The 9,973-nt window shown below is 48.5% G+C and overlaps 2 protein-coding genes across 2 annotated transcripts; both read left to right on the forward strand.

The window, feature by feature from the left end:
* Nucleotides 1-2,040: 2,040 nt before the first annotated feature.
* EI90DRAFT_3119563 (uncharacterized protein) lies at nt 2,041-2,415 on the forward strand (the record flags this gene model as incomplete). Its single annotated transcript, XM_039063218.1, has 1 exon — nt 2,041-2,415. The coding sequence occupies one exon, from the start codon at nt 2,041-2,043 to the stop codon at nt 2,413-2,415; it is 375 nt and encodes a 124-aa protein (XP_038919108.1).
* Nucleotides 2,416-7,205: 4,790 nt separating this feature from the next.
* On the forward strand, nt 7,206-9,002 carry EI90DRAFT_3014094 (uncharacterized protein; the record flags this gene model as incomplete). The annotated part of the gene is made up of 8 exons (XM_039056741.1): nt 7,206-7,458; nt 7,507-7,584; nt 7,666-7,861; nt 7,915-8,048; nt 8,102-8,254; nt 8,329-8,505; nt 8,660-8,857; nt 8,896-9,002. The coding sequence occupies 8 exons, from the start codon at nt 7,206-7,208 to the stop codon at nt 9,000-9,002; spliced, it is 1,296 nt and encodes a 431-aa protein (XP_038919109.1).
* Between the last annotated feature and the right edge of the window lie 971 nt (nt 9,003-9,973).

The raw sequence follows: 9,973 nt of genomic DNA on the forward strand, positions 1-9,973 counted from the left end.
GCCCCGGACGACCCGGATGGCCTCACAGTGCAACCCAGCATGCACACGTGCAGCACACACCCTTGGGATCCCCCATGGGGACACCCGGATGACTGCAGCTGTATGCAGGATGACGTGGCAAACCTCATGTGACCCAAGCCACATGTACATAAAAGTACCTGGGGTGGGAACCGAAGAAGTAACCTTCTTCTCACAGTTCCCACTTCAGTCTGAGTGGCCAGGGATCGTCGTCCCAGATTGGGCCCATCACTACACATGCCTGCTCTACACCTCGTGACGGCCTCAGTGCCGGGCGTTACACCTGGGCCCTCTCGACCCCGGACACGTCCCTGACAGGAGGGCTGCGGCCTCAGCGACTCAGACCAGGAGTGCTGTGCCAAGTTACACGTCCATGCCCTAATTTACTTACTGGCAACGAGAACTAAGGGGATCAACTCTAGTCGATTTTATCACTGGGGTGTAACCTATGTACAAGTTAAGTATATATAGTTACAGTGAGGGCAGGCCCATGAATGGCAGGACCGAGCAGAGCGGAGCTAACGGGGTTAAACATCAGCTGACTGAATATTACCGACAAGTCAGGTTATGGGTTAGCAGAATGGCAGGTGATAACCCAGAAATGGAAAGGAGGGATAGGCCCAAAGGTGGACTTGCAGGGCAAGCAAGTGAATTGCCTGTTAGACACTGATCCGGAGTCGGCACCGAAGGTCGCTGATGCGGGCCGCTATTGGCCACGATGGCCGCGATGCCTCAGACAAGGCCTGGGGGTAGGGCATTTGGCCTCAGCAACTCTAAAGGGAGTGCTGTGCCCCCTAGCTGTCTCTTGGCCCTCATTTCAGACTCACTGGGGTTGCCTTGTTGGGGTCAGGACTTAGGGGTCGTGGTCACATCGATATTAGAGCTAAGGTACAATAAAGTATCATACAGGATATATATAGGAGGAAGAAATGAATGGAAGCGGACCCGGGCCGGAGGCCGAAGGGTCCGGAAGCAAAAGGGGACAAAGAGCGGGGTTGGCCACACAGTGGCTGGCAATGACTGAAGGTCAAAACAAACAATAACAGATAAATAAAGGAAGGAGTGTAGGGCCGCGATAGCAGTGATGGTATTGTAGCGGCACCGGACTCGGAGTTGGACCGGAGTTGGGCATGGGGATGATAGCAGCCCTGTAGGGGCCAAGTGGGTGGGGTAGAGGAGTCATGCTGGGCACGGTGCCGGAGGCGGACTCAGGGTGGGAAGGTTGGTGTGGCTGTGGGGAAGTCGGCCAGGTGCAGGGGAGCCTAGGGGAAAGCGGGGGAGTGAGCAGGGAGTCCTCATGGAGGATAGGGCTGAGGTCAGGGCTCGCGCTCACGCTCGCATAGTGGTAACGGGCTCGGGCGGCATCGGGACAGGTGGGGAACGGGCCGGAATGCATGGCCATGACATTGCCCAGCGGAGGCAGGAGTGTGCTAGCGGACGTCGGAGCTGTCTGGAAGCCTTCGGGGCTCTGTACTTAGGGAGGCATAGGTAATATATTGAAAAGAGGGGGTGGTGACCATCTGTCAGGGGACGGACCCTGGGTCCCCATGACCCCTCTCTCTATAGCCCACAGCCCAACCCGTAACAGCCTAGTCTCAAGGCAAAGAGCTACTGTGGGTAAGAAAGTGATATAAACAAAGGGGCAAGTAGATACACTTGCCTACTGTGGGTAAGAAAGTGAGAAGAAGGTTAACTTCTCACTTTCCCACAGTGGCCCCAATATGGCGAAAACTTCCGGGGATACCCGGAAGTCACATGAGGTGGGATCCGGGGTCGGATCATGCGGCGCACGGAGCATGCGGCGCAGGAAGTGCGCGGGAAGTGGAGCGGGTCCGGACGCGGGTCCGGGTCCAGGCTAAGTCAGGGTATGTGCCCTGACACCATCGAGGGAGGCGGAGGTGATTGCGGAGTACGGAAGCTCCGAGGTTAGTGAAGAAGGAGCGGAGGTAGTCCGGAAGGATTGGAGGTAGTGGAAGATGATGGCCATGGATGGATATGACAAACACGAGCTTTGGCCACAAAATGTCATATCCCGGAATCCCGACCCCGCACACTCCCACCACACCACACCTTCCTAACAACTTCACCATCCCCTACACCATGCCTTCCCCACTCCCCAAGTCACCTTCCCTCCTGATTGTCTCAGCTCCGGTCTGGTTGCGGCACACCGATCCTTGGCCACTCCCATCCCGGAACCTCGGTCCCGAGTCGGAACATTCGGAGACCCCGGATTTGCTCCGATATCCCGACGGACCTCCGACATCCCGTGACATGCCCTTAAACCTCTCCTCCACCCATTTCATTTATTTGAGTCACCTAACATCCTTCGGATACACAACTCCGCTTTCGGAGCTACCCGCATCCTTCGGTGATCTCCCTCACGTTATCACTTATTAGTCACCTTCTATTCTTAGCATGACTACCTTCTTCCTTCCATTCAGTCGGCTAACCCCCTTTGTCCATTTGTCTTCCACATTCATTTTCTGGCCTTCAACTCCGCCCTCCTTGGCCCGACACCTCAGTTCCCCGTTCTAATATCGTTCGGGACCTTTCGGGACCTCTCGGTATCATTCGGTACCTTTCGGTGTTTTCCCATTTGTCGGTTTGGACTTTGCATCCCCCTTTATAAATACCCATAGATTAGAACCTGTAGTTCCTCAGTTCTAATCTCGACTAAAATGCCACCCAAAGTCCCTCTGAGTGAATTCCGCTCCCGTTCTACAAGATACCTCAGACATAAGAAATACAAGGACTAACTGAGACGTAACGGAGGCACAGCACTCCCTCCGAGTCGCTGAGGCCGCGTCCTTCTTAGAGCCTCTTGTACCATCCAGCAGAACCGGGCTCCCTGAGAAGCTTCGGTTCACTACCGGAGACCTCGGACCCCCCTCTAGTTGAGCCCCGCCTGCATTCGGACTCACGCATTTACCCCCTTTGCATCATGGGTTTTTGACACAAAACATATGTGCTGGTCAGCACATGTTTGCTCAAGCTTGTTGGGTTTGTGGGTTGGTGTAAGGAAGGGGTGGTGATTACATTATTCCTTTATTATTCCTTGTTGTACTTTTGTATATTTACATATGTATGGTGCGGAGTTGGGTAAAGAAAACTTTACTCTTCTCCACACCAAGTTGAATACTAAGTTCTGTACAACCTAGATATCAACTGACCTGAGGACTGAAGAGGCACCAAGGTCGGCACCTACACCGACCTTACAGTTGGCAGGTTGTGCATAATGGGAAGAGACCAAGGGGGAACAGATTCATGTGAGGAGAGATGGAAGGAAATCATGGAGCCTAGCTGCTCCCTCCTGAACATTGACATGGAGTATGGCCTCAACGTTGAGAGTAGGGAGAATAGAGTACTTGAGAATGGGACTTAGGACTGAAACATGGATTCACATACTTAGTGCCTCACACAAAGAAGTCCTGATGGCATGCTCAGTCACCAGGTGGTGCCCTCCCATGAGAATGTGAGGTGTTATGGTTGCAGCCACAAAAACAAGCTGTTCTGCAGGATGATGCTGACCTGTATCTTGCCTGAACATGCCTTTGCCTGCGAGTTGAGAGAATATGATGCACTGTACGATTTCTGAGACGGGTAGCCTGTGCGGACTCCTGGATAGAGGGGGTTTTGGACATTTGGATGATGAGATACTTCAGCTCTGCAGCAGTGTGCTTGGTCATGAGATGGTGGTGGTGTGCGGAAGTTCAGAGCTAAGCATATTCATGGTGGTTCAGCCAATCAAGAACTGGGTCCTTCAGTGCTGCAGCCATCATGTCAGGGCCCGGCCTCGGACTTGGAGGCTCCCCGACCTCAACCCCTATCTGACCTATCCTCACACTATGTGGGGCATGAGATGAGAAGAAGGGTAAGGTCTCATCTACCCCACATGGTTGCTATATAAAGGAATGGGTCACATGCCCACAACTATACAGCTCCTAGAGTTATGTAGTGTGACCCGGAGGGAACATCCAGGTGGCAGTGCCCAGTAAGCATGGGAACGTTCTGGGTGAGCTGCTCGCTCAGAAAGTTCCCACGCTATCCCATGCACACATGTACACAACACACAAAGGCAACAACAAGGCAACAATCAAAGAATAAAGGGAGTAAAGTAGGTGGGGAGTCCGGGGCACCCTAAGGCAGGGTGAACCCTGACACTATCACAGGTGGTTCCATGGGCAATCCCAATTATTAGAAAGGAAAGATACAAGTGGGAATGCATGGCACATCCAACAGCATGGTACCTGTGTGGGGTGCCTGGCATTGGATGCATCCATGATACAGGTGTAAGGAAAGGGGAGTTGTCCATATCAAGAAAGAAAGAAAGAAAGGAGAGAGAGAAAGGGGGGCAGCATGGCATGGCGTGCCCTGACACACACCAAAGAAGAGTAACCCCACTCGCTCCCGAGTCATCTCTGACTCCAGAACCACCCCAGTAGAAGTGAGGACAGTTCCAGGTCCTTCCACAAGTCTTACCCCAGTAACTCCCCCTGCAATCTTTACAAATATATCTTGACTTCATGATGCAGTGAAACAACCACCCTTCACCCCTGGAGGGAGTCCAGGTTCAGTTTTTGGACAATTGTTGATCATGCACCCCTTATCATTATATGCAATGCCTGCAGATGCATGAAGGGGAAATTAATCCATGACTTGACCAGCACTTTGGAGTTTGGGCTATGGGATGGCTGGGGGCTATTCAGAAGTTGGCAAATCAGATTTCAGTCAGTCCTCATGGCTTATAAAAATTCTCCAGTGGTTAGTAGGCAATGGCTACACCATGGATGCTGTGCTTGGGGGGAAAGTGGATAACATAATTCATGCCATTGACTTCATGTATGTATTGTGATTCTTACTATTTAGCTCATTGATGATTGAAGTCATGTTCAAACATAGTGTTGGATCATCTTCACACCCCACATCCCCTTCTTGCACTTCCATCGCAAATTCCAGTCATGATGTGAGACCTGGAGTCAGTGCAGTGGAATGGAATTCTGAAATTGTGGCACCTTCACAGCATCCCAATGCTGGTCCTCCAAGATCTAACGCCTGTGCCACGGAACCTCTACTTGATAATCTCTCCCCATGCTTCACATCGTCCTCCAGTCATTTCCTCATATCTTGCTCATTTCTGCATGGATTTTCACACTCTTGATGTATCCTGACAGCAACAAACTGGAGGTTTTTAGTATGTGAATTCACTGCCCACTCTTCTGATTTTCATCTGAAGTTCTTTCTGTGATGCTGGTGGTATCAAGATCAAAAAAAAAACATTCACTCATTCAGAGTATGATGCCAGGGTCATGCATGCTCGCAACAAGGAAGGCCCCAGAAACCTAGTTGATAACAAAGCTGGGGGACATGCCCACTCCAGTGCAAGGTCTTATGTACACATGTAGAGGTGGTAACTAGGCAACTAACTAGTACCAGTAGAAGTGGATCAAAGATGATAGAAGATCATGCAGTGTCATAGCCAGCAGCTGCAGACTGGATCAAACTGGAGATCAAGAAGCGAAGAAGAAGAAGTACTATGTGGCACCATGCTACTTATGCTGCCACCCAGAGGCATGCCATGACATATGACCAGTCCAATTCCCAATTATGCAATGCCCTGTCGGTAGATCTTCAACCAGCACATTAATGCCACCTTCATGTAGTTGTGCTAGTCTCCTTGTAAGATTACCTTTCAAGTTGAGGATTTATACAGGCCAGGGAGCCTTCAGCTGGGATAAAGGAAGTGCATTGAAGAATGCATGTTGCCAGCCAATAAACTCTGGGCAGCTGGCCATCATCTACTGTTTTCACAAGTTGAACATACATCAATTTTTGTGCAGAGCAGTTGTATGTGTCAAAAACCCGGATCGTAGGGGTAAATGCGTGAGTCCAAATGCAGGCGGGGCTCAACTAGAGGGGGATCCGAGAGCTCCAGTAGTGGACCGAAGCTTCTCCAGGAAGCCCGGTTCTGCTGGATGGTACAAGAGGCTCTAAGAAGGACGCAGCCTCAGCGACTCGGAGGGAGTGCTGTGCCTCCGTTACGTCTCAGTTAGTCCTTGTATTTCTTATGTCTGAGGTATCTTGTAGAATGGGAACGGGATTCACTCAGAGGGACTTTGGGTAGCATTTCAGTCGAGATTAGAACTGAGGAACTACAGGTTCTAATCTATGGGTATTTATAAAGGGGAATGGAAAGGACTTAGTCAAAGTCCGAATGACAATAGGACAACACCGAAAGGTGCCGAATGACACCGAGAGGTACCGAAAGGTCCTGAACAATATCGTTAACGGGGAACCGAGGTGTTGGACCAAGGAGGGCGGAGTAAGAGGCCGGAAAATGAATGGGAACGAGAAATGGGTAAGGGGGGTTAGCTGACTGAATGGTAAGAAGAAGATAGTCGTGCTAAGAATGGAAGGTGACTAATAAGTGATGACGTGAGTGAGATCACCAAAGGATGCGGGTAACTCCGAAAGCGGAGTTGCATATCCGAAGGATGTTGGGTGACTCAAATAAATGAAATGGGTGGAGAAATGGTTTAAGGGTATGTCACGGGATGTCAGAGATCCGTTGGGATATTGGAGCAAATCTGGAGTCTCCGAATGTTCCGACTTGGGACTGAGCTTCCAGGATGGGGGTGGCCAAGGTTTGGTGTGCCACAACCAGACCGGAGCTGAGACAGTCAGGAAGGAAGGTGACTTGGGCAGTGGGGAGGCATGGTGTAGGGGATGGTGAAGTTGTTAGGAAGGTGTGGTGTGGTGGGAGTGCGCAGGGTCAGGATTCCGGGATATGACAGTATGTATGTGAGGATATCAAAAATTGCTGATGGAGCCCACCACCTTATGCCGCAATGAAATCATCACAGGGCATGGTCTATGCCTAGCAAATGTACTACCAGCTTGGTTACTACAGAGACCCAAAGTAGCACATAAATTTCCACTGATCAGGTGGCAATATATTACAAGCTTTGAACTATACCACACTGGGAATCACTGGTGGCCTTCACACTTGAATCCTGCAATTTGTTGTTGCACCATGTGGCTTACACTTCAAGCTCTCACCATCACTATCATCACATCATTAACATCTGGTCAGCAGGATCCCTTTTCCAGTCCTCACCTTTATAAGTCTGGAGCTATGAGCAGCCTCACCAATCTCAGGCTGCTTCTGGGTGTTGAACATGTCAACAAACATGGCCATTCCCAAGGCGCTACGACTTCATGCAATAGTGTGTGCTCTTGCTTCTGGAGGTCTATTGGCTTTCCTCAGTGTCCTTGACTTCTTGGCCTTCTCTTCCTTTCTGGAACATCATAAATTTGGTGTTGAGCACATCAAAACTGCAACACAAATTTTCTCATTTGTGTCACAACTTGTTGTCACAGCTCTCCTTGCATTGCTTTCATATGGAATCCCAGCAATTGCAGTCAATGCTACAATACAGCAATGTGAGTTCTGTGCATTTCTGTGAAGCAGATTTTGATACAATGTCCCAGGTCAGGCACTTCTTGTACTTCATGACAATGTTGAAGCCTGGCAAGGCCTTGGGTCATCACTTTGTGCTGCCTGGCAGAGTAAAAACCACACCTTTCCTGTCAGCCTTCAATTATTTTGTGTTCTCTTGTTTTACAGCTCTATTTTCATGTTCCAAATAGCCACACCCTCTTTATTCTCAATGAAGGTGGTAACCATGAAATGGGGGATACCTGTAACTGTCAACTCCATGCCAGGCAACATCATTTCTCCTTTGGGTTCCTCTATCAATGAGATTCTGCCATTTGGTGTGGTTGATTATCTATACAAGCAGATGGGATACATTGTTGTTGGAGACCTTGTTGGAGTAAATGATATGTATGATGTATCCCTGTTGTTTTTAAGCCACTATTTGCTTAGATGTTCCTCAGAATTCTTTTTGGTACAATGGATCAAAAATTGGAAGGTGTGGAGTTTGAAGATCACACTGCTCTCAACTTGAGTGCAAGATGTGGAATCATTCCTCATGCTTCTGGTGATTCTTTTAATTTTTCCTACTATCCAGGTATGTTGATTGATGTTCAGATGTCTGATCAATTTTCACCTGTGGTTTTGCAGTGCCAATAGAAGATTATCCAGACTGTGGAACTATAGTATTCCAAGTGTATCCCAAGTTTACTCATCTTCCTGGTACTGCACTGCTCTATAGTGAACCTGTGAACATTGTGGGTTTGATGAATCGAACTTCATCTGCACCACCCCAATTCGGGAGTAAGTGTTTCACTTTTGTATCTGTGTCCTTAATCACATTCTTCTAACATCTAATGAATGTTTGGACCATCAAGTTAATGACACACTTTTAGTTTTGTATCCCCAAGATAATTCAATCAATCAAACCAGTACTTTTGCAATAGCACTTGTGACCACAAAGGATTACACCTTGGGTGATGGAAGGCAAGGCTCCCCTGTGCATCTCACAAAAGAGGTCCAAGTTTATACATCTGTGACAACTGCTAATTTGAGTGTGTCATTCCATTATATGGGTGACATGGTGCTGACTCTCCCCCCCTCACCAAGGCAAGCCCAATATCACCTTGGAACCCATCAACATAACATTCAATATATGGCCAATTGGATGTGCAATGTACACCCAAAATCTAACAACACATGTGTCAGGGTCTGACCACAAACTGCTGGAAATCCTGGGTAAACATGGATACAACTCCCAACCGAAGTTCATCAACATGCCTTTTGAGCGCAAGTCAAATCCAGTGAACCAGGTGGAAAAATATTTTGGCTACATGCTGTACAAGGCCTACTACATAGAAAGCCTCTATACAATACATCAACCCCCCCTCCTGCTTCAAATAAATGGTTATGCAGTGCTGAGGGCTATGCAACCTCTGCTGCAGACTGCACTTTTGGCTCTCACCTCAACTTCAATGATCCCCCAGAACCAGTCTTTGAGCCTCTCAGGATTGGAGGCCCAACTCAGCTCATATTCTGCCCTCTTGTATAGTCTTCATATTATGTATTGGCGAAGGGCACTGCTCCATGATCCTGGCATGGTGGATGGAGCTTGGTCACCTATCTACTTCAATACAACTGGAACACACCAGTCTGACCAAGCCATTGCCCAAGTTGCCTATTTCCCACTAATCATTGTCACTACACTTTCTGGGTGCGTTATGTTTGTCTCTTTCTTCATCATCTGGGATGCATTCATTGTGATGAGAGCTGTGGTGGAAGATACACAACAGCAGCAGGTGATTCATGATGGCAGCCTTCTCAACATGATATCTTTACTTGCTGGGTCTCAGTCCAGTGCCAGTGCTGTGCCACATTGCTGCTCTCGGCACAAGGGTCTCTTGGACTATGACTATATAAACAATACTATTATTAAGTGAGTGTGTGAGTTTCACCTGCATATATCTAGCATGACCTTACTAGGGGCAGGTATTCAGAAGGAGGTCTCTCCCTCCAATCTCAATCCATGTTTGTAAGTGATATCTTTGAATTTCACCCTCCAATGCACTCTGAAAGGCTTTTCACAGCTGTCAGAGACCAGGTTGAGACAAAGGAAAGTCTCCATGGCGGAGGGCTTTGGCCTCAGCGACTTATGCCAGGAGCGCTGTGCCAAGTAGAGGTACTCTCCAAAAGTGTAATCCTGCATCATGAAATCATGAGGAGTCATGACATGTCACGAAATTTCATGACCCCTCATGACATGTCATGACAATTGAATTGAATCAGACATTTTTTACATTGAAAATTTTGGATTTCATGACAGTTCATGACAAATTGTCATGAATTGTCATGTGCTGACAAGGTTCATGACTGCTGGTGACACAATATGACATGATGCCTCATGGAGGTTCATGAGTGGTCATGATGTTCATGAACCTTCATGACCTTTCATGACCTGTCATGAAGGTTCATGGAGTGTCATGGAGTGTCATATGTTTATTTTGACCTTTCCCCATCATGTAA

This window comes from Cantharellus anzutake, assembly GCF_015039405.1.
Source record: "Cantharellus anzutake strain C23 chromosome Unknown EI90scaffold_11, whole genome shotgun sequence".
In the NCBI taxonomy this organism is placed as follows: Eukaryota; Fungi; Basidiomycota; class Agaricomycetes; order Cantharellales; family Hydnaceae; genus Cantharellus; species Cantharellus anzutake.